Genomic DNA, 23,702 nt, shown 5'->3' with positions numbered 1-23,702 from the left:
CTGATCTTCCTGATGGCAATTCCCCCTATTTATTGTGGAATCATGGAATGGTTTGGGTTGGAAGGGACCTTAAAGCTCATTTCATTCCACTCTCCTGCCATGGGCAGGGACACCTTCCAATATCCCAGGTTACTCCAAATCCTGTCCAATCTGGCCTTGGACACTTCCAGGGATTGGGCAGCTTCTCTGAGCAATCTGTGCCAGGGCCTCCTTATCCTCACAGGGAAGAATTCCTTCCCGATATCCAACCCAAACCTACTCTGTTTTTATTTTAAAATCATTATAATCTTCTCCCTCTCAAGTTTCCCCTCCTGTTCCTCTGCATGCCATTTTATGACACTGAAGGTTCTCCTTTTTTATGACATTGTTGTTTTTAAAGTGTTTTTATCACCTGGTTTTATTACTAAATTACCATAGAGCACCCCAAGTGCTGTAGGAGCGAAGAGGGAGAGTGGCTCTGGAAATGCAGAAACTCCTTCCTGAACAGCTTGCAGCCTCGCCAGGGAAGGGGCTGTGATTTGGTGATGGATGGAGTGCTTGTTATCCAGTATATTTTTATCCATACGTATATAAAGCACTTTGTGATCCCAGCGGATACAAGGCACTATATAAATGTAAATCATTATCATTATCATTAAATACCTTCTGTATCTTTTAAACCTACCCACTGGAATCTGATATGTATGGGGCAGCTGCTCTCTGGGTTTTGTTGGGGAACCAAATGTGAGAGCTGTGATTTTTGTCTTCGTTAGCAATTAAATGGGATCTCATGAAAGACTCTTATTTTTCCGTCACAATTTTTTCATGCTGCCACTGATTTGAAAGTCACTTCTCACCCACTAAGAGAAATCTCTGCAGAATTCCCTAGCAACAACCTGAATAAGAAACAGCCACCTCGGGTGTGAGGATGTTCCCAGGATTATCCAAACCCACTGCAGGCTGTCCAGCACTCATTGGGAGAGGATCCACAGGGTCACAGGGAGGAGAGTTCAGCTCCTCCATGATTCATGACTCAGTGGAGATTATAGGCACTTGTCTCCACAACTGTGACTCTGCAGTGTTTCTGCTTGGCTGCTGCCCAGCTCCAGCAATGAGTGACTGCACCGAGCTCCTGGACGCCCTCCTGTAGCAGCCGGAGCTGCAGTGAGGGCAGGTACTGTATCAGTGACCCAAAGGCTCCTGCTCCTGCCTCACCCTGCTCCTTTTCCTCCTTTTTCTTCTTTAAGGGAGGGATTTGAGCCTGAGGGATCTGAGGCATTGCACGTGGAGGCCTTGGCGCCACAGGAATGACCTCAGGCTGTGTGTGTTTCCATTGAGGCTGTAAACGACTGCATTCCCTTTCTGCCTATAGGACAAGCCAAGCGCACAGAACTCTGAGAGCCCCTTCCCTGACTTTCCTCCTCTATTTGGTTGCTAAACCAGTCTTCCTTCCTGCATGTCCAGGAAAGCCACCCAGTGACAGCTACTGACATCTTCTCCTTGTGGGAATTCCTCTCCGGCTGCATTATCCTGGAGTTGTAAAATCCTGGAATGGTTTGGGTTGGAAGGAACCTTAGAGATCATCTCATTCCACCCCACTGCCATGGGCAGAGACACATTCCACCAGACCAGGCGGCTCCAAGCCCTGTCCAACCTGGCCTTAAACCTCATGTTTGGGATTCAGGAGCCTGGGCTAAGATAAAAGTGCACTTTCCAGTGTATTTTTTTATCCTTCTGATGCTCCATTGGCATTTCCCAAAGGGAGATGACTGAAGCAGGGTCAGGCTACGCTCAAAAAGTATTGAAGGGCAGGTCCTGGCCCCAGAGACAGGGGATCAGTTGTTCTGAGCCCCCAAGGGACCATCATCAACATGGCAACCATGACAACCATGACAACCAAGGGGATGGATTTGGAAATGTTGGATGTGTCATGGGTCTGAGCCCTGGCCTTTAAACCCCACTAACCTGCAAGCAGTAGCTTGCAAAGGTTTTGCAATATTTAGTTAATGGAACAAGGTTTTTCCTAGTTCTCTATTTTTTTCCCATTTTTTTTCTTTCTGTTTTCCCCAGCCTCTCAGGAGCTGCAGCCTCCTGCTGCCCAGGGGAAATCTTCCATTTAGCTACATTTTACTTTCTCATTTCATGCTGTAATGGGGATTCATCATAGGTGTTAAATCCATAATTTGCCATGAATCCCTTGTCTCTCTCTGTGGAGGTCAGAGTTGAGTTTAAAGGAGCCCAATATTGTGGCTTTGTGGCAGTCCCTGCGGGAGAGCACCAGCCAATTCCACGGAGCAGGAGGAGGCTGGAGGGTCCTGGGTGGGTCATCCAATGCCATGTCCATGGTTTTCACCTCCCTTCGCCCACTGAAGGGGACAAATTTGAGCTCAGCAGGCACATTTAATGTCAATAAAAGAGTAACAGTTCCTTCCAGAGGGTCATTTGTCCATCCTGTATGTGAGAAATATCCTGAGGCAGGAGAGGTTATTCTCTTGTTAATTACCAAGGACACCCACAGGTCAGTCATTAAGACATGACTATCCAGTTTTACAGCCCAGCTGGAGCCAAAAGAAATGCCACAGCTCCAAACCCATGCCGGTGCTCCTGCAGGAAGGGAGGCTGGCACCCATCACTCTGACACAGGGGCACCAAAAGCAAGCGGCACAGGGAATGCCCCGTGATGGATGTGTAACAGAGAGATCCTCACGGGGCTCCCAGCCCTTCCTTCACCCCGAGCTGGGAGATGCTGGCTGAGCTGGGAGCTGGGAGCTGCAGGAGCTCTGCTGGGAAGCCTGAACCATCCAATGGATGCCGGAGAAGCTCCGGCACAGCGGGGCAAGGCTGGGCAACACTTCATTTCCCTGGAGCAGGGAAATGCAAGACAATCAAAAAGGGCTGGCCAAGCTCCTGGAAGCAGGAACCAGCATTCCTGCGGGCTGGGCACGGGCAGAGGGCTGGATCCCTCCAGGCAGAGCCTCTCCCAGAGCGGCTCCTCCGCTCCCGCGGCCGGTGCTGCCCCGCCGAGCCGCCGCTTCATTTGTCACCCCGGCGATCGATGGCGAAGCGGGGGCTGTCGCTCAGGTGATGTCACGCTCCGAGAGCCTCGTTCTTCTCTGCCGGCCGACAAGGGGAGAGCGAGTCAATACTCGTGTCAGGTCACTAACAACCCGCCGAGCGCCCGGCGGCACCGGCGCCGCATCGCTGTGCGCAGCTGGGAGAGGCACAAAGGGGCTGCTGCGAGCACAGATGCAGATGCAGAGGAGCACGGGCAGGATGCAGATGCAGAGGAGCCGGGTCTCGATTGGCAAGAGGCAGAATCGTGCGTGGGAGTGAAAGCGAAGCGAGGTTTGCGTGTGCGCGGGGTCCGGCTGGTGCAGAACGAGAGGTGTCAGCGATGCAGAAGCGCATGGAGCAAAATGTTGCCTGCTGTCCACAGACAGCCCAGGGAGCTGGAGACGCTGGGTGCAGCAGAGGCAAAGGCTGCTGTGATGGGGAGGGAGCCGCTGGCCCCCAGATGGTTTGTGCACACCGGGGAAACTGCAGTGAGGAGCAGAGGGGCCGTGCCCAGGGCAGAGGGTGCAGACACAGGAATGAGTGGTGAGCAAAGCAGCACAGAGGAGTCCTGGCTGCACTCCCACATCATTTCACAGCACCTTCATGGCCGTCATAGCCCGGAGTAACGGGGGGCCAGGGCAGTGCCAGAGCCAGCAGAAGGGGCTGGGAAGAGATGAAGGGATGACTAAAAATCAGGAAGGGTTTTCTATTAGCCCTCTGTGCTTTGCATCCATCAGGTCAGCCCAGCCCAGCAGACTGAAGAGAGAAAGCAAATGCTTTGTGTTCGATAAAACCAGGGGTCAGAACCACGATGCCCTCCCTGCATCGAGACAAGGAATCACAGATTGGCCCAGGAACACGAACATTAATCATTTCTATCCGTGTCTCTTCCTATTTACTCTGTGGTACTTCAGTCTTCAGTGTGCAGGTGGGAATGCTGGTGTGGCTCTGAGGCTTAGGGAAGGAAAGCTTTGATGGGAGAGGAGGCATCAGTCAACTCCAGGGCATTAGGAAAATACAAAGTTTGTGAGAGCTGTGTGAGCCCATCTGGAGCAGGGGTTGAGGGAGCAGAGGCAGCATCTGCTTCGTGCTGGCCTGGCCCTGCTGACCTTCCCTCGATGTGACTGAAGAGCAGCCCCTGCTCAGACACTGCCCTGTCCTGTGGGGAGGGACATGGACCTGTCAGGGTGGGCCCAGAGGAACCCATGGAGATGCTCCAAGGCTGGAGCCCCTCTGCTCTGGAGCCAGGCTGGGAGAGCTGGGGGTGCTCACCTGGAGAGGAGAAGCTCCAGGGAGAGCTCAGAGCCCTGCCAGGGCCTAAACAGGCTCCAAGAGAGATGGGGAGCGATTTTGGATGAGAGCCTAGAGTGACAGGACACAGGGAATGGCTTCCCACTGCCAGAGGCAGGGCTGGATGGGAGATTGGGCAGGAATTGTTCCCTGTGAGAGTGGGGAGGCCCTGGCACAGGGTGCCCAGAGCAGCTGTGGCTGCCCCTGGATCCCTGGGAATGTCCAAGGCCAGGTTGGACAGGGCTTGGAGCAGCCTGGGATAGTGGAAGAGCAGGCAAGCAGAGCTAAAGGATCTTTAATATACCTTCCAAGCCAAAGCATTCCGTCGTTCTATGATATTTATAATTTTTAATGTCTATAAGGTGAAACAAACCCCTTCCTTAGCTTTCTTCTCCCCATGTTTGTGTGACTGCAAACTTATCACTCCACTGCTACGACCCTGGCAGACCCTGAGGTGGGTGGCTCTGTCCCATGGAGTGTTTCATCCTTGCACCCACCACCAGCACAGGTGTGTTTACTGGGGCTGTAAAGATGTAATTTGACTTGTCTCCATCAAAGTAAGGAGAACAGTGCTCCTGTAGATGCTGCCCTCCCTTCCTCTTCTTCACCTCCTCCTCTTCCTCCACCTTCTCCTCACAGACAGGGTGCAAACCCCTCCAGAATGGGGGAAGCAGCACTTCCCAACACCCAGGTGAAACCCACCTTGTGAGCATCCATCTCAAGACCTATATTTTTAGCCCACAGTCCCTCTCTGGGGTCTGTTTTCCAGGTGTAGACTGCTTGAGGCAGCGGCTGCCTTCCACCCCTGAGCCTCTGGCTTTGCCTGGGAGCAATGGTCCATCCCATGGAGATGCCTTCCCAGCCCAGAGCCACACAGGGACGTGAGCAAGGAAACCCGGCCACCCTCTGCTATCAAAAGGAGCTGGCTCAGAGAGCTGTAAACTTAAGCTGCTCAGACATGACATCAAATATTTAGGTTATTTGGGATTTGCGCTCGATTGTTTGATGTTTCTGTTTCATTCCCAGTAGAGCCAGTTGCTGTTTTGCCACTGAAAATATTCCCAGCAGAAAATGCAGCTTTGTGAAGACCCAAAGTTGTTCAAGGAGAAGAGACTGTCTGGAAGAAAATGATCACATTTTCATCACTTTTTTTTTCTTTTTTCTTTTTTTTTTTTTGTTCTGAATTGACATCCCAGCTCTACATGCTCTGCATTTTGCATTCAGAGAATTGAATTCTATTAAAAAATGTGGGAAAAGAGTTCCAAGCTGAACTATTTCTGGATTTGAAACATCACCTCCTCACATTTTCTCCTTGCTGTTCAGCATTACAAACAAACGTTGAGAAAGGGCCTTACCCAGGACATAACCTCTTTATTTTCTGATCAAACTCCACTGAAGAGCTTGAAAGCTGGGAAATACAGATGTCTCAAGCTGCCAACCATTGTTTTGGTAATGGAAATGCTTACTCTGCTCTGCAGGGAAGGACTGGAAAGACTTGGCAAGAATGAAGATTGGAATAAAAAAAAAAATAAAATAAAAAGAGGAAAATCGCTGTGATTGAATGTGGATGCACTCGACACCCCAGTGACCCTCCTCCTGTCCCTGCCTTGTGCCATTGTAGGAGAGACAGGAGCTCTCACTTCAAATTAACTTAATCTGTAGAGTTAAATAATTCATGTTGATTTAAGAAAGCTTTATTTCTAATGGGACACACGTGAAGACAGAGTTAATATTAGAAGAGGCCGTGGAGGGGAGGAGAGAGAAAATTAGACTATAAAAGGTGAAAGTACAAGTTAATTGCCTATCAATTATTCACCTTAAGTCTCTGGAAGTAGCTCCCCTGCCTCCCCCCTCACACCCCCACATTCCCTTTTCCTGCTTGTGGCCGATTTCCCACTGGCACCTCTTTTCCCTGTGCCAAGCAAGAGGTGCCTGGGAGCTTCCTGGGACAGCCTGAGGTGAGTGGCCAGGCTGGAGGTGCCACATCTCCTGCGGGGGAAGACAGACCAGGACAGCCTTGGGATCCTCCTGCCATGAAAGAGAGGAGCCATCCAGTTTCCCAACCCCTCACCATCCATCTGCTTCATTGTCCTGGTTCCTCTATCCTCTGGGCACGGCGGGTCCTGCTGCCCTGGTCACTGCAGGCTGAGGTGCCCCCATATGCCAAGGTGACACCACAGGCCAAGGTGACACCACAGGTTGAGGTGTCACTGCAGGTTGAGGTGTCCCCACATGCCAAGGTGTCACTGCAGGCCGAGGTGTCACCGCACCGTGGCCACGTTGGCACCATGAGCTGGGGCTCCCCTCTCCCTCCCCGCTCCCTCCCAGGGAAACCAAAGCTCTCTTCAAAGTTTCTCCTCGCTTGGCTGCCTCTGAGATCTGGGAACTCAACACTAATTAACGTGTCTGCAAATCCCAGCTCGGCTGCCGGGGCCTCCAATTCCTTCACGGTCTCGCGAGTGCAGAAGGATCCACGAGCGATCCCTCTGGCTCCTGAAGCTCCACGGCTGGCAGATGCATATTTTAACAACACACATCTGTTGGCAATATAATCTCTTGTATTTGCCCTCCCTGCTCTGAGCTTTGATGGAAGACCGGAGGGAACTCTCCAGTGGTTACAGCCAAAGTGTTTGCTTTGCAATTTCGCTCGATTGCTGCCTGATTTTATTTTTAAATTTCTCCAAGTCCTAATCAGGCTCTTACTTTATTTAATTAATACCCTGGCTTAGTTAAATAGATCATAAATTAAGCAGCCCTGCCATTAGGGATGTACCAGGTAGCAAATAGCCCTCCAGTGGCTTCCCAGAGCCTGCCTGGCTTGGGCTCCCCTGCCAAGCTGCCTTGACTCCTTTGCTTGCAGAAAATCTGGGTGCCTCCATATGTTCTCAAATCCCATCCCATCAGATTTATCAACCTTTCCTGCTTGGGGCCGTTCTCCTGAGGAGATTGGGCAGTGACTCCTTCTCCAGAGTTTGGGCAAAGGTAGGAGGGAAGGTGAAGGAGACCTGAAGAAGGGGAATCATCCAGCTTTGGGACACATTAACAACATTTCCCAGCAATATTTGTCCCTGGAACTCCACAAAGGAAAGATTTTCCCTGCTGCTGATGACATTAATAGGCTCGTCTGTTGGAGTGTTTGGACTTCCAAGGCTATGGAATGATCTGTTCCACTACATTTAACCATGTAGATTTGAAAACAATGTGACAAACCCTTAAATATTTAATTAAAATATGATGTAGCTCTGCATCTGAGCAGGGAAGTAGGAGGCATCAGCCCCATAAAGCTGTTGTCAGACATGAATGACAGCAGTTGGAGCCTGAATCGGGAGGCATTAGGGGATTCCTTGATACCAAGGAAGCGGAAAAGCTGGCAGGGACAGACAAGGCAGCACCAACCCATGCAAAAAACCAGGCAGGGTTATTTTTCCAGAGACAAGGCTGGGGGTGATAGAGAGGGGTAGAGATCTCCAGAACTGCCTCTAACACCCAGCTGAAGAGCTCTTGAGTCACCAAGAAACCAGCAGCAGATGCTGGGCTCCCAGCCGCCAGAGCCTCTCAGCTCTGCCTCAGCTGTGATCAGTTGCTTCCTTGGGAATTGCATGGTTTGCACCTGGATCCAGGGGTGCCTTAGGGATCCTCTCCTGCCCAGGGGATGTCTGCAGCCTCAGGCGAAGCTGGGCAGACTGGGAGGAAGGAGCACCCCCCAGGCATCTCCCTATGAGCAGCTCAGGCAGCCTGGCACATCCATTCCCAGCCCAGGGAGATGAAATCTGGGAGATCCAGTTCCCTCCAGACACAGCTGCTCAGCTCATGACTACAGCAGGCTCCCACACTGCAAGCTAAGAGCAGAGATGTCTGCACAGCTGCTGGTACTGCACATCTGGAAGCACCAGAAATGTCTCTCCCCCTTCAGAGACACGTGTTACCCCCCTGTCAGGCCGTGAGTTCAGCCTGAAAGGCTGCACATTGTCCCCAGCTGTCAGAAACTCTGGGGCTTAAGGCTTCTACTCTTCATGTGCCACTTCTGTCCCCTCCACTGGGGTGGCTAAAACACAGAGCAGATCCCACAGCAGCCCTGCCCTCACTGCCAGGACAGGACACCCCATCCCAAAGGAACAGTGTGAGCTGCTGATCACCAGCCCCCTGCAAAGGTGGGATCATCACTCCCACCTCCCCAACCAGCCTGAAATGTCACAGAATCACCCAATCTCCTGAGCTGGAAGGGACCCACAAGGATCATTGAGTCCAACCCCAGGCCCTGCACAGAGACCCCAAAAATCCCACCCTTGGGGCCATGACCACTTTCCCTCCCTCAGAACATCTGCATAAATACCCCTGAAGTAAAAGATGAGCTACCAGTGGGTTCTAAACCCACACTGGCTCATCGATTTTGCCTAAATTGAACACGCTGTAACTTTAATTTTCTTAAAAGGAAAACACTCTGCAAATATAAGTCACTGAACATCTTAGGTAAATGTACCAATTAGCAACTACCATGTATATCCACATAAACATTAACTACCAGCTATTCAACACATTCCATAACCCCAAAGATAATAACGATTTCCTTTTGATCCATAAAAACATCTCTCTGCTCAATCAACGCTTCGCAGCAGCTCTGACGTACGCCCTGGGACTAAATTAGTTTTGAAATCTTTAGCTCTAATTAAATAACATTATTTCTTTTGTCTGGCTCCCGCAATGTATTCTGCTTTCACGACAGAAGGAGGGAGCACAGGCAAAGGAGGGGTTGTCGGTGAGCAAGACAACGTTCCCCTTTACCATTCATTTCCAGGATTATTTCATGTATGGGCACATGTCAGAGCTCTGAGCTGCTGCCAAGGGTTGATTGAGCAGAGGGAGGAATCAAAGGAAAATCATCATTATTGTCAGGGTCAGGGAAGGAAGGGCTGGCAGCTGTGAAAGTTTGGGTGTAGGGAACATCGTAGGGTTGTAGAGGGAGGAAAAACAAATGCAGAGGAAATTGCAAACCAGGAATTTGAACTCATTTTCATAGTGCAGATTCCGATGAGGTGCACCTTCAACCACAGCTGGTACCTTAATTCACATTTTTTTGTCTGCTTAGAACTAATCAGTGTTGATCCGACTAAAATCATTGAAATACTTGATTAGGATATTTTAAAAAGGTTGTTTGTTTTTTTTTTCTCCCTAGAAACTAACCAGGAATAAAAACAACAAGGAAAAAAAAAAGAAATCCAATCTTCAATTTAAACAAACTTAAATATGCAAATGGTTTCACTTTGAGGGCTGAATAATCAGGATGAATCTGGTAGCAGCAATACAGACTGGGTTTTGTCCAAGCTGTTCAAGAAAAATACCATTTTCATTAACTTCTCTGAAGCCACGTCCATGCCGGGAAGCCTCGCTGACGTGCCTGCCTTTTCCCAGCACTCCTGTGGGGAGAGCCTCCTCCAGCTCTGCCAGATGGCCAACAAAGCCCTCCAGCTCCCCACCCATCTCCCACACAGAAAGGTCCTCTACATGATTTTGGGAGCCACTTCCAGTTTGCAATCCCAGGCAATATCCTCCTGTGCTGCTCGTGGGAAAGATTAATGACTGAGAAACACAGATGATAAAATATTAGTATGTAGATAGTTTAAAAATACTGCAATAGTATGAAACCAGCCTTTCCTCATAGGGCGGAGTTGTCCCAGTCCTGTAGGCAGGGTAACACATTAGTGATGACACTGACACTCTTCATATCCTTAAATTTATGGACAGAGTCTCTTGAACTGGGGCATAAATCCATAAAGCTGAAGTGCCAAGCACTTGGTGCCTCTGTTACTCCTAGAACTGTCATACTCCACCCCAGAACTGCTTCAATCCCCAAGCAGCTTCCTTTGATCCTGTTCTCAGGACTGAGCTGCTCCCCCACTGCCCTCACGATGGATTCATTCCCAGTCCTCTTGACCCAGCAAGAAAACATTTCATCAAAAGCCACTCAGTGTGACCACGAAGGCAGCAAAACCTGCAGCAAACCCCCTGAGGGTGTGAGGAGCTGGGACTCACCGAGGACAGTCAGCCGGGCAGGTCTGGATCGGATGGCTGCTTGGATGGCCTGGCACTCGTACACGGCGTCATCCTGGAGGTCAGCCCGCAGGATTTTCAAGTGGTGCTGACCCGACAGATGGTCTCCTACGACCAGATAGCGTGGATAACCTGCCAAAAGCAGAGCACGGGTCAGGAGGCAGCTGGGGCCATGAGCCCAGGGATGAGGAGAGCAGAGCATGGGTCCATAGCCCCAGCATCCCACAGCAATTCCCAGGATCCACACAGCTTCCTCCCCTCCTTGGCAGCCAGCTCGAAGAGAGAGAGAGAAAGAACCTGCCAAATTGAGGAAAGAGACTGCACTTTTTGCTCTACAGGTTCAAAAAAGAAGGGCTGATGAAGGAGCATAAACTGAAATCCCAAGGAATCATGGGATCATAGAATGTTAAGTGTTGGAAGGTTTGGTTTTGACCCTAAAGATCATTGGGACCCAATCCCCCTGGCATGGGCAGGGACACCTCCCACTACATCAGGTTGTTCAAGGCTTTTTCCAACCTGCCTTTGAACCCTTCTGGAGCTGGGGCATTCACAACCTCCCTGTGCTAAAAAAAACCAGGGATGAGCCCTTCCACCAGCAAACCCAGCACCTTCTGCTCCTCTGCAACCCATCATGGAATATCCTCAGGTCCTGGTGACAGCTGTGGTGACACCCTGGAATACAACCACAGTTAGCTCTGTGTAAAGCCTGGGCAGGGGTCTGGGGGCTCCAGCCCTGGTCAGCCTGGCTGGACACACAGGATGGACACACAGGGAAAGGCACCATCTCCCCATCCCACTGGTGCCCAGTGCCCTGTGTAACACAGCACTGGCACACACTTGTGCTTCTGTTGTTTCTCGAGTTATCAACAGCAGGATTTGCTCTCCTGAACCGTGAGAAGTACAAATGATGGGTTTGTTTGTATTGTGCTAATTAGACACTGGCTGAGCTGGTATCACGCGAGCTGGCAGCTCCTGTGGCTTCCAGCAGCCCCGGCTCCGTTAATTGTGGAAGTCATTCACATCAGCTCCCTACTTCACTGGAGCTCTTGTTACCCAGTCGTGTTGCAAGGTCTTGCATGGAAAGCTCAGCTCTCTAATAGATGCAAAAATTGTGGCTCAGAGCTTTGAAAAACAGGCGAAGATGGGGCTGCTTACTCGGGCACAGCTGTAAATGAGCAATTATATGTATTAATAAAAAACGGAGGAAAAGAAGAAGCAGGCACTGCATTTTAGGGAGGAGCAGGGTCCCTGGAGACCAAAAAGCATGGAGGCTCCCCTGGTTTCTGCATGCTTCTTCTTGCCTTGGGGAAAACTCTCAGGTCACCAGGAGCTGAGCAGTGTCACACGTGTACAGAGCCTTGGGGGGGACACTGCAGCTCCTGAAGGGCTCCATGTCCTCCCAGGCTGTTTCCAGCAAGCACTCTCCTTACTCACATGAAATATTTCAGTTCCAAATTGGTGTTTTCCAGAAAAGAATACAGAATAAACTCTTAACTTCCCCAGTATTGCACCAGTGTTCACCAGCTGCAATTAACTCCCAATCACAGTGTCAGTGTGGGATTAAGGAATGTGAGTTCTGAGGAATTTGGTCACCAAACTATAATTTGCCAAAACTAAAGTTTGAGGAAGCCACAAACACTTGTCCAAAGCAAACAGAGGCTTGTGGATCCCTTCAAACTCAGGATATTCTGTGGTTCTTTTCATTTTTGAGAATATCGAAACAGGCACTTTCAACATTTATAAAACATTTCATCCCATATTTTGGAAAGGTGACATTAGTTTCCAAGGAAATCAAACCAGGGCTTTCCAAAGGATCAGGTGACATCTGTGGGAACCAACACTTTTGTTTCAGGTCAGGCTGGAACAGATTTTGGTTTATTCCAAGCATCAGTGCCTACGTTTGGGTGGACTGGAAGGTGTTGAAGTTGAAACGAGAATATTACTCCCCAAGCAAACGTTGGGCAAGGAGAGCTCCTCATTTATGGGTAGTGTCCTGACTTACTTGAGAGATCCCGTCCGACTCCGAGGGCCAGCCCGTCCTTGATCCAGAGCACGATGCCATTGTACTCGGGGATGGCGCAGAGCAGTGTCACCGGCTGCCCCGCGATCACCACCTGGTCCTGCGGCTGCTGCGTGAACGACGACGCCTGGCCTGGGCAGGGCAACAAGAGAGGAACAGGACACTGTCAGCTCTCCAGTGGTTCCCAGCACAATGAAGTTCTTTGGGATGTAACAGTCCGGGATGTTCCCGGCACGGCACAAATGGGAGATTGAGCTCTGCAGCTCTTAATTATGTGATTGATTAATTACGTGACTGCCCCATAGAATGATGGAATGTTTGGGGTTGGAGGGGACCTTAAAGCTCATCCTGTTCACAGGGAACAATTCCTTCCCAATCTCCCATCCAGCCCTGCCCTCTGGCAGTGGGAAGCCATTCCCTGGGTCCTGTCCCTCCATCCCTTGTCCCCAGTCCCTCTCCAGCTCTCCTGGAGCCCCTTTAGGCCCTGGCAGGGCTCTGAGCTCTCCCTGGAGCTTCTCCTCTCCAGGTGAGCACCCCCAGCTCTCCCAGCCTGGTTCCAGCCCTGAGCATCTCTGTGGCCTCCTCTGGACTCATTCCAGAAGCTCCACATCTTTCCTGTGCTGAGGACCCAGAGGTGGACACAGCACTTAGTGACAAATATTTGCAATATTTTTTGCTCCCTGGGGGAAAAAAAAGGCTCCGACCAAGAGGCACCAGCATGTCTTGTAACTGTTTTATTCCAAATTGTGGTGGTAGCATTTCAGCCACAATGATCACAGACAGAGAAGCAGCAGGATGTCCAGCAGTAGCAATATTTTATATTACACATAATAAAAGAGGATGTTGGTCCTCTGCTTCTGAGCCTTGCTCCCGCCTCATGTGCTCTCTGAAATCAGGATGTGCAGATAACAACCTGCTATAAAACATGCAGGGAAACAACCAACTGCTGCTGTTCTCGTCCCTCCCCAGGTGTAACCTCCTGGCATTTGCTGGGAGCTTCCCACACATCTGGAGGGGAAAGGAAGGCCCAGCTCTGCCTCAGCGCTGCCTTTTGCCAAAGCTTCACCGTCAAACTCGCAAATCTCTCTCCTCACCCTTCCCTACCTGGAATGCTCCAGTGAAAAATCCCAGCCCTAGGTCATCTCCTGCCATGATGAGATGTCTCACACCTCAGGTGTGACACGGCACTTCTCGTTTTCCATGAGAAGCACTCCAGTCACTGTAACCTCTTCCACAGCAGGGTTTACTGAATATCATGTTTTATTTTCACACTCCCTTGGCTTTGCCATGATTGAAAATCATTCAGGGAATCAGAGAATCCCAGAATGGTTTGGGTTGGGAGGGATCTTAAAAACCATTTCATCCCGCCCCCTGCCATGGGCAGGGACACCTTCCACTATCCCAGGGTGCTTCAAGCCCCATCCAACCTGGCCTTGGACATTCCAGGCATTCAGTGTTCCAGGGATTCAAAGTGTAAAATCCTGCTATTTTTTTTTCTTTCCATAATAAGTGAATAAGACAACCCCCAAATCCCCTGCATAGCCACAGTCCAAAGCTGGAAGATCCTAAATGTGGGGCCATTCCAGGCAGATCTGCTGATATCTGGGCTCCTGTGAGTACAGGCTTTTGTGTGAGTTGTTTGTGGGGCATCACAGTTGCTCTGTCACCACTTAGTCTTGCTCTGAGTCTGGATTCAGGAGATGAACTGGGAAAGAGAGGTGTGGGGGAAAAGGCAGAACCACTGAACTGCCCCTCACTGAGTCACCTGTGGGTTTGTAAGACCAGGAGCCTCTCTGGGTGGGAATAATGCCCCTGCATCAGGCAGGATTTCAGAGCCTGTGTCCTTCACTGAGTGTCTCTTCAGTCCATGGAAGGGGACTGGGCTGGAGGAAAAATTGCTCTTTAAAACCAATTTGTCAAAGAGGGACAGTCTCCATGTGATCCACCCCAAATCAATTCAATCCTAATTTACACCGACTCCATTTAATCATTGACTGATGATTAATCCGGAACCAAGGTTAAGTGTGACACAAGTTCTTGCTTCTGAACTTGTTTCCAGATGAGCTGCTGGGCCTTTCCTACAGGGCAAGGCTCCAAAGCTCCATCATTTTCCAACTCATGCTGTTGAACCAACGTGTGCCCCCACATGAGTGCTTATATTTCAATTTAATTTATTATAGCTTCAGCTCGCTCTTCGCCACCTAAAGGAGCACAGGGAAAAGCAGAGCTGTCCTTTCTAAATTCCAGATGCTTTACATTACAGGAAGGCAAAAAAGCCCAGCTGAAATTTTTGCAGATCTTCAGGAGCACCTTGGGTACCTTATTCCCAGGTATTTCAGAGATTCCAGGTCTCCCAGCACCCACATATCTCCAAGGAACTCTGATTTCCACCCCAGATATTCCATAAGACCACAGTGGTGGCTCTTGGCATTGTGCTGCCTGCAAAACAGGGCAGGTTAATTCCAGAGGAGATTCCAGATTTTCCTGCTGGGAGACATTCGCTAGAAGTCCTGGTGGCCGCTGACACCAGCACAAACCCTTGTGATGAGTTAAGATTTAAATATTTGATTTCAAAGGGAACATGAATCAGCTCTGTATTTTTCGTTTGTGGATTCATAAAGGACAAACACTCATAGGAGAGCAGGGAAAAGTGGGATGAGAGAGAAAACTCAGAAAGCAGAAAAAGTGGGTGTTTTGCTTTGTTGTTTTGTTGTTTTATTTTAATATATACTTTCCACCCACTAACTGGGTTTTCATAGCTCACTCTGTAATCCTGACAATTCTCAAGGCAGAGCTGGGCGAGCAGGGACAGTGCAGGAAGGCAGCAATAACCCAAAAAGATTTGTTTTATCAGGGAGAATTATCAGGTTGTCAGCTGGGAGCTGCACGAGCCCTAATGAGAACGCAGAGGCACAAAGTGGTGTCTGTGCCCTCTGCAAATGCCCATTAAGCACAGGCTTCATTTGGTAATTGCTGCTGGAAATGGAGCTCTTTTTATGTTTTATTTTCCCTTTTTCTCTTATTTCTTGATTTGTTTTAAAGACGAGCTGATGGCCACGGAAAATCAGAGCAGAAACATGGCATATGTCTCCTGTCTTTTCCTTCTCTGTGTTTGTTCACTGTGAAGAATTGTCACTTAAACCCATTTTTTATTCATCCAAGGCTCCATTTCAACTACAAACAGCTCAGACTCAGTCACATGAGAGGAAAGATGGGTGTAAGGACCTTAAGAGCATTACCTGGCCCAGTCCCTGCTCCACAGCAGGATCATCTCTCCCTAAATCACAGATAAAAAAAAAAAAAAAAAAAAAAAAAAAAAAAAAAAAAAAAGAAAGTACTGAAGGCAGAGCTCAACTCGCTTTCAAATCAGCTTAAAGTCTGATTACTGGGTTTAACTGGGTTTGGAAGATCAGAGACCCGTCCACGTTACAGCTTATGTCTTAATGTCAAAGGAACAAGTAATTTGCAGAAAAGTTTTAAGGGAGATAAGATACTTGACAGAAAATAACTGAAAATGGGGAGACTGGGAGAGGATGATTTACAAATGCAGGCTGAGCGTTTTCAGCTACAAGAAAATGGGCTGAAAGATGTCAGTTGGGTATTTTTCCAGGAATGTTTAAAATGGTATTACAAAATGATGCTTTGGTTTCAAAGCAGGAGATTTGACTCCAACCTGTTGGGCCAGCAGGAGCTTACCAGTTTTCTCCCCTTCAATTATACAGAGTTTCAGAAAAAATACTGGTTTATCCAAATCTCTGCAGAGATAGGAGTTCATCATAGAATCATGGAATTATTTGGGTGGGAAGGGAACTTAAAAGACCATCCAGTTCCACACTGCCATGGCCAGGGACACCTTCCACTATCTCAGGGTGCTCCAAGCCTCATCCAGCCTGGCCTTGGACACTCACAGGGATCCAGGGGCAGCCACAGCTGCTCTGGGCACCCTGTGCCAGGGCCTCCCCACCCTCCCAGGGAGGAATTTTCCCAATCTCCCATCCAGCCTTGCCCTCTGGCAGGGGGAAGCCATTCCCTGTGTCCTGTCCCTCCATCCCTTGTCCCCAGTCCCTCTCCAGCTCTCCTGGAGCCCCTTTAGGCCCTGGCAGGGCTCTGAGCTCTCCCTGGAGCTTCTCCTCTCCAGGTGAGCACCCCCAGCTCTCCCAGCCTGGCTCCAGAGCAGAGGGGCTCCAGCCCTGGAGATCTCCATGGGCTGCTCTGGACTGGCTCCAGCAGCTCCACATCCTCCCTGTGCTGAGAACCCAGAGGTAGATACAGTTCACCACATGAGCCCAACCAAGAGTCCATCTCCTTGTCACCTCCTCCTGCACAAAGAATCCCCAAATCTGGATTTGGGAAGTGCTGCACAGCAAATCAGGGAGATGCAGCAACATGTCCATGTGTCCCCAACCCAAGTGTAGCCCTGTTTTATTTCCACACCTCATCTTCCCTTAAGTGTAAAGACTTGGAATATTTTCAAAGAAATTACTCAGTTGATGCCTGTCTTCCTGGGAACTTCACTGGGAGTCACTGGGCACTGACTGTGCCCCTGAGAGTCCCCCTGTCAGGATCTGTTCACCCAGCACAGCGATGCTCTGAGCAGAAGCAAAGATGAGGGCTCTGAATTAATTGTTGAATTTTTTGGTTTCGTTTTAAAAGCAAACAGATATGGAAATGAGATGTTAATGATGACACCTGGCCATGGTTCAGCACGAGCCCAGTGTCCCACCTGCACTCTGGAGCTGCCCTGCAGCTGGGAGTGTGTTGTCACCACAGGTCACCTGCTGTTGTAGGTGAGGGTTTGGTGTCAGAGAAGCTCTTGATCCGAGAGCCTTCCCACCTCCTCCTGGTTGCTGCTTTGCCCTGCTCCCTGAGGAGCTGCCAGGCACCAGTGGGACCCCCTTGCTCCTGCCTTCCTCAAGGAGTCTCGGTCATGGGGGGCACTTCTGCAGCCACTGAAATCCCCAGGACAAGGGACAAAAGGGGACAGTAAAGGCACCATGGTGAGGAGTGGGCAGGCGAGAACACTAACTCTGCTTTCAAAAACCCCAGGCAGGATCCTTGTGAAGTCACAAGCATGTCATAAAAGCTAAAGGAATAAAAAAAGAGGAATAAAGAGAGAACCATTTTAGAAGTCTTTATATTTCCTTGATGGATTTTGCACCTGTGGCTCCTGTTTTTCAGTGTTTCTCTGTAACGTTGCCTTGTTCTTTCAAACAAAGGCTGAGACTCTTCTCTGTTTTTGACTTCCAAGGGAAATAACACTGCCAGTGCCAGGGCATTGCTTTTTAGATGTCCCAACGCCCACGGATGGAGAGAAGGCCCCAAACTCCTGTTTTACAACACAGAGAACAGAGGAAGGCACCTACACCGTGACATTGCCACGGTCTGTGCTGCAGCAAGACCCTGAAGCCCCTTCCATCGCTGAAGCCAGAGTCGGTGACAGGCTTTTAAAGCTCTCCAAAGACTGAAATCTGTTTGCATGAGTTCCTGGCTGAATTATTTCAGCTTGCAGCCTCCTGTGCCCAAACCAGCAACCGAGAGCAGCAGAAAGTTAAATTTTCATTACCCAAGAGGAGTGAGTATTGTAGTAGGAAGCGAGGGACTCACCGAGGGAACAATGACTCATTAGAAATGGAGACATTGTGGCTGCTTTTATGTAAGTGAAGCTTTGAATGTCCATTGTGCTCTGAAAAGAATTAGTCCTTTTTGTTGAGGGGAGCATAGAAGTGGAGAAGGAGGACTATGAGCTCCTTGTCAAAATATTGCTGTTCTGAAATGAAAGGCTTGGTGATTAGGAGTGGTGGGACATTCTCCTTGTCCCTCAGTGGGAAGAGCTGATCCTTCCCTCAGCCTGGAGCTGTCACGACGCGTGGTCAGAGGATGATCAAGGGGCTCTTGTGTGACATCGTAATCCTACACAACATCCCAGGAAGGTCCCTCTTCAGAACAAGCAGATGCCACCTGATGGAAATCAGGGTATTTCAGTCCAGCTCAGGGCTGGTTTCCTGTGGTGTGATGTCTGGAGATGGAGCCGTCTCTTGGCCATGGAGAGGATTGGGAAGAGATGGCTCCGTGCTCACACTTCCCACCAGGGCCTGGCTCTGCACCACCCCACTCAGCTCCTGCCGTGGCCCCGTGACAAACAGGCTGGTTCTCAGGGCTCCTTTGTGTCCCCTCTCTGGAGCCAAGGACACCGAGCCCCCTGCACAGGGCCCATCGTGCTCCAGAACACGTGCCCGCATTGATTTTCAGATGAGTAGGAAAAGCAAGCAGACAAAAGCCTTACATTATTTACAAAGCTCTCTGGAATTGTCAGTCATGGGGACGCACAGGGAAGAGCCGTGCAGGCGGCAGAGCTGCTCATTACCTGCCTGAATCCCAATTCCCTCCCTGGTGGGAGACAACACCCAGACCTGCACTGAGCTGGAGCCCAAGCCCTGGGCGAGTACAGAGCAGGAAGGAAAGAAGGAGCCACACGCTCCCAGGGGCAAGGATTTCTCCATCCAAGGACAGAGATGAGCTTTTCTTACACCATCAGAGAAGCTAAAGAGCTCTGGCTGCCCAGACAGGAGCAGAGGGACAGCTCCAGTGGTGCTGTCCTCAGTGAGGAGATGTGGATCAGCCTCCCCAAGGGAGAGCCCCTTGCTGCTGATGGCCACAGCCACGTCAGGCGCTTCCTCGGGCTTCACGGCACAAATTGGAAAGAGAGGTAGCTTGAGTTCAGCCCTTGCATAAGATTTCTATTTTTTTAAATTTGGCTTCCTTGGGGAGAAAATAAAATCAAATCCGTTTGAACAAAAATGTCAGTCTGGCCTTTTTTACTGTGACTGCGTAAGTCCGGCTCACGTGGCCTCAGTGCTGAATTATTCGACTTGAAAGAAACCAAAGCACAACAGCTTCAGTCAAGGGATGACTCAGGTGTCAGGAATGGTGCTGGTCACCCACCAGCTGTGTGACCTGGCAGAGGTGTCCCTGCTCCAAGAGGGAAGCAGGAGCTGAGCTTGTGCCTTGTTCACCCACATACAGGGAGATGAGACTTTCTCTGGAATTAGAGCCTAGGGAGTCCCCACCGATTCCAGCCACCTGTGCAGCTTGGTGGGGAAGGTGTGAGATGCACTGAGGTGAAACCACAGCCAAAGAGATGCCCAGGAAAAGCAGTGAAAAGTAGGGCAAGAAACCTGGGGAAGAGGCTGGAGCAGGCTGAGGGAGGCTGGAGGAAAGGAGACTCAGGGGGGACCTTCTCTCTCTCTACAAGTCCCTGACAGGAGGGTGCAGCCAGGTGGGGGTCAGACTCTGCTCTCAGGGAACAAGGGACAGGGCAAGAGGAAATGGCCTCAAGTCACAGCAAGGGAGGTTTAGGTTGGATCATTTGGGAAAACGTTCTTCACAGAAAGGGCTGCAAACCATTGGAAGGGCTGTCCAGGGCAGTGGTGGGTCCCCGTCCCTGGGGTGTCCACAAGATGTGTGGATGTGGCACTTGGGGACATGGCTTAGTGGTGAACATGCTGCGGGTGCTGGGCTGAGGGTTGGACTTGATGATCTTGAGTCTTTTTCAAACTCAATGATCCTGTGGTCCTAAAGCCAGCTGCTAGAGCAGAGTTCAAGGTGCAAAGGCAGGGCTCTGCTCTCCTGCCTGGCCTCTGGGAACACTTTGTCTCCTGGCCACGACCACCTCTCAGCAAGCCCACGTGCTGGGCTGAGCTCATCCTGCAGTGATGTCAGATATTTTCCTAGCACAGCTTTGAGAGGAACCATCAACATCCCACTGTGTCCACTAAGTAGCTTCAAACAGGAAGCAGGGAAATTTTGAGTAAGATATTAAACCTTTCAGAGATCTTTTTGTCTATTAGTCACACAGGCAAGAGATCTGAACTATCGAGTGTTCCGCCGGCTTTGATACCCACATGAATTCCCAGCACTGCTTTCAAAGTCACCGTGAGGAGTTTGATCAGCCATGCAGAAAGGGCTGAAATGTCATCGCCTGCTCTGTTATTAGCTGCCAATTGGGAAAGGTGTAAGAGTATCCTTACCATGGGATATTTATTAGCAAACCCTTCCCAGCAGCAGCCGGCAGAATTACCTCTAGTGAGATGAAACGCCTGTTCCTGGGACCTGCACTGAGAGGAAACAAGCTGATGTACTGCATCGAGGCGCCAAAGAGCAGCATTCGAGTGACCTGACAGACTGGATCAGGCGGAATATTCCGGCTCCATGGATGGCTCCAGGCTCTGTGGATGGCTCCTGCTGCCCTGCTCTCACAGCCTCACCTGCTGCCCAGATAACACCGAGCTCGGAGCAGGCAGCATTATCTCCCATTAGCCAAGCTGCCAGAGCTGGAATGTGTGTTTTGGGGCACACAGGACTTTTGCAGGGTTGGAGGTAGAGGCAGCAAACTGGATGAGGTGATGTTTCACCCAGGGGCCGGCACAGGAGGAGGGAGGAAAGCAGGTGAGGTGTCACAGGGAGGTGGCACAGAAACTGAAGGGTCAGCAAGAGGCGAAGCTGGTGGTGTCACTAAAGCTGTGGCAGAGGGGAGAGGTGTGAGAGCTTCTCCACACCCTGGGCTGGGGCCAGCACCTCATCCCAGGGCCTGGGCTGCCGTGGCTCCCTCTCCAAGGGCAGCTGTAAGCTCTGAGCCTGTGCCAAGGCTGCTCAGGGCACGGGGTGCTGCCTGTCCTTGCTGGGAACAAGGACAGTGGCACCAGCAGCTGTTCCAGAGGCACTGGGACCCCTGGGCAGGCGCTGAGCACCAATCCCTCGTGCAGGCAAGAGCAGAGGAGAATAGATTTCCTCACATTGATCCACCTGCAGGCCCAGAGAGATATGCCTCCGAGAACTATTTTGTTACTGGCGCTCCTGAGGAAGCCGTGGCACAACAAGAAATGACCATTTGTTCTCCTGCCAAGGTGCAGTGTCCTGGCACAGCTCCCCAGGGCCAGGCCCATGGGCTCAGAGGGGGAGAACAGAGCAGGGGATGATCCTGCTCCAGCAATTCCAGCCAAGCAGCTTTCTCTGTGGCAACTCCAGCTGCTTTTTGGATGATAACAATTTGTAGCTCAGGAAGGAGGTGGCAGGTCCCCAGCCACAGGAGTCTTGCACAGGCACTCCTGGGACCTAAAACCTCCCACTTGAATTGGCAGAGAAGGAAAAGGAACTTTTCCTTCTAAAAATAACAGCGGATGTGCAAACCAGTGGGCAGCAGCCTGCCTGCACCAAGTCTCCCAGATAAAATCCTTAAGGATTTTATCCCTAGTGACCTTCTGAAATCTCTCAGGTGATCCCTCTTTCCTGGATTGCAGTCAATCCAAGTGCATCCCCTTTGCCCACCCTTTGTTCCCAGATCAGGGCTGCTCTTTTGAAATAGAGTCCTTTAAATCTCAGCTCATCTTTGAGTTAGAGGGCACAGAGGACACTCATCTGTAGGAAAACGAGAAGGATGAATAATCCATTTCACAAACGATTTGGAGATTTCAAAGTCTGGCTCTGCTCCCAGGAAGAGCGGCAACTGGAAGTTGTGCAGTTCACGGGGTGGAAAATTAGAGCAAAGAGCTTGCCTTGGGTTGCACCATGTTTCACTTCCATCCTCGTTTTTCAAAATCTGTTATCACACGCTTTGAGGCACGGAGAGAAATCAGAATGGAGATGCAGCTCAGAACAGAAAATGCAGATATTTAATGTTACATTCTCTGCACATAGAAGTGGGTTGCATGATCTTTAAGGCCCTATCCAACCCAAACAGCTCTGGGATTCTATAATACTAAAATGAGTGGAAAATTCTGCTCCTTCTCAAAATAATTTTAACTAGTCTTGCTACAGATTGGTGAGACATTGTATAGATTGGAGAATTCATCCAAGGAATGGTTAAACGAGTCTTTCTACAGGGTGTTTCCATCTCTGCAGGTGTTGGAAGTGCCCCATCAAAGATTCCCCTACCAGATACCACCCTGAACAAGAAATGTGGTGGCAGCAAAGCTCATGGATGGAGGGCAGAGAAAGCAGGAATAAATCTTATTATTGCCCTGGAAGGCTGAGAAGCTGCTGTCTGCATGAAACATCACCTGGGTGGCTTTTGGGGGAGCTCCTGGGCAGATGAGCTCCGGGATATTGCAGAGCAGGCTGCGGACTCGCTCCAGCTCCTGCTGTTTAACAGAGCAGGGAGGGATTGCTCGAGGTTGTGCTGCGTGAATTATCAGCTCTGAAGACGAAGTGGAGTGGAGAATTAGCAGGTTTCTGCTATAATTATTGTTTGTTTGGGTTTTTACAAGTGGAAGTGATTGTAAATATGTGCATTTTTTTTTACACATGCAAGATTCATATTTAAAATTAAAACAAATTATTCTGAAAAACAGCCTAAAGTGAAGTATATGCAACACACACATAAAAAAAAATGCCAGGGGGAAGGCAGGAGGGGTCGGGGATGCTGAGATGAACAGACAGGGTGCAGATCATCTCTGAGCAGGAAATGTTTCACACATGTGCCCATCTTGTTATCCCAGGAAGGTGCTTAAAAATTCACATACTTCTCCGTCTATATGTGGAAGCTTAATAAAAATCTCTCCTCTGTGAAAATCTTGGCCACACTATCCCCAGAGCCAAGGAAATGTCTAGAAAGTGCAGTTATCCATCAGGGAAGAGGCCAGTGACCTGCACCGCTGCCGACGATAACCAGCTGGTGCTTTTTACCTGGGTTTTACCCAGTAAAGCCAAGAACCATGAAAAATGAGAGGCAACGTGAATCCAGTCGATATTTACAGCCCTGCAACTGCTTAATAAGCCCAGGTGCAGCCCTGGGAGAAGGCACAGGGAAGGGGCTGTGCCTTGTCACTGCCAACAGACCCCGCGGCTTCTCCCCTTCCCTGCTGGAGGAGAAGGGGTGGCTTGGAGGAACTCGGAGTATTTAACACGGATTTTGCTGTTTGTTTTGTCACCAGCTCCTTCTCAATGGTTCCCACTGCAGAGTCAATGGCTGCCTGGTGCAAAACCCCGGTTCAAGAGCAGATTAGCCCATTCCAGCCTGCTGTGTTAATTAGCAGGTAATGAGAGATGCTTGTCAATAAACTCAGCTGTGTCTGACCCCCCTCCTGGGCCGCTGCCTGCAGGACTGGGGAATGACAAGCCCCGCTGGGGTCACTCAGGGGATGATGTGCTCTCAGCCCAGAGCAGAGGCAAAGCTTTGGGAGAGTTCACACAACCAGCACAGCAACAAACCCCCTTTCACTCATCAGGTTTTTGGGGGACCTCAGCTGGAGGAAATGCTTTTCCACCTGGTTTGCTGGTAGAGGAGCCCTTGCTCAGGGTTCAGAGCTGGTAGTAT

At 50.1% G+C, this 23,702-nt stretch overlaps 1 protein-coding gene across 2 annotated transcripts in view; it reads right to left on the bottom strand.

Moving 5' to 3' along the window:
* KIRREL3 (kirre like nephrin family adhesion molecule 3) overlaps window positions 1-23,702 on the bottom strand; it is a 126,020-nt gene that overhangs the window by 86,625 nt on the left and 15,693 nt on the right. For both annotated transcript variants that reach the window (XM_066334610.1, XM_066334611.1), the window contains exons 2-3: window positions 12,374-12,523; window positions 10,354-10,503 (exon numbers count right to left, since the gene is read on the bottom strand). In XM_066334610.1, the coding sequence (XP_066190707.1) occupies window positions 10,354-10,503; window positions 12,374-12,523 (300 nt within the window). The remainder of the gene's footprint in view (window positions 1-10,353; window positions 10,504-12,373; window positions 12,524-23,702) is intronic.

The sequence above is a fragment of the Sylvia atricapilla genome, chromosome 23 (genome assembly GCF_009819655.1).
Source record: "Sylvia atricapilla isolate bSylAtr1 chromosome 23, bSylAtr1.pri, whole genome shotgun sequence".
Lineage (NCBI taxonomy): Eukaryota > Metazoa > Chordata > Aves > Passeriformes > Sylviidae > Sylvia > Sylvia atricapilla.
This window is presented reverse-complemented; position numbering and strand designations above follow the sequence as displayed.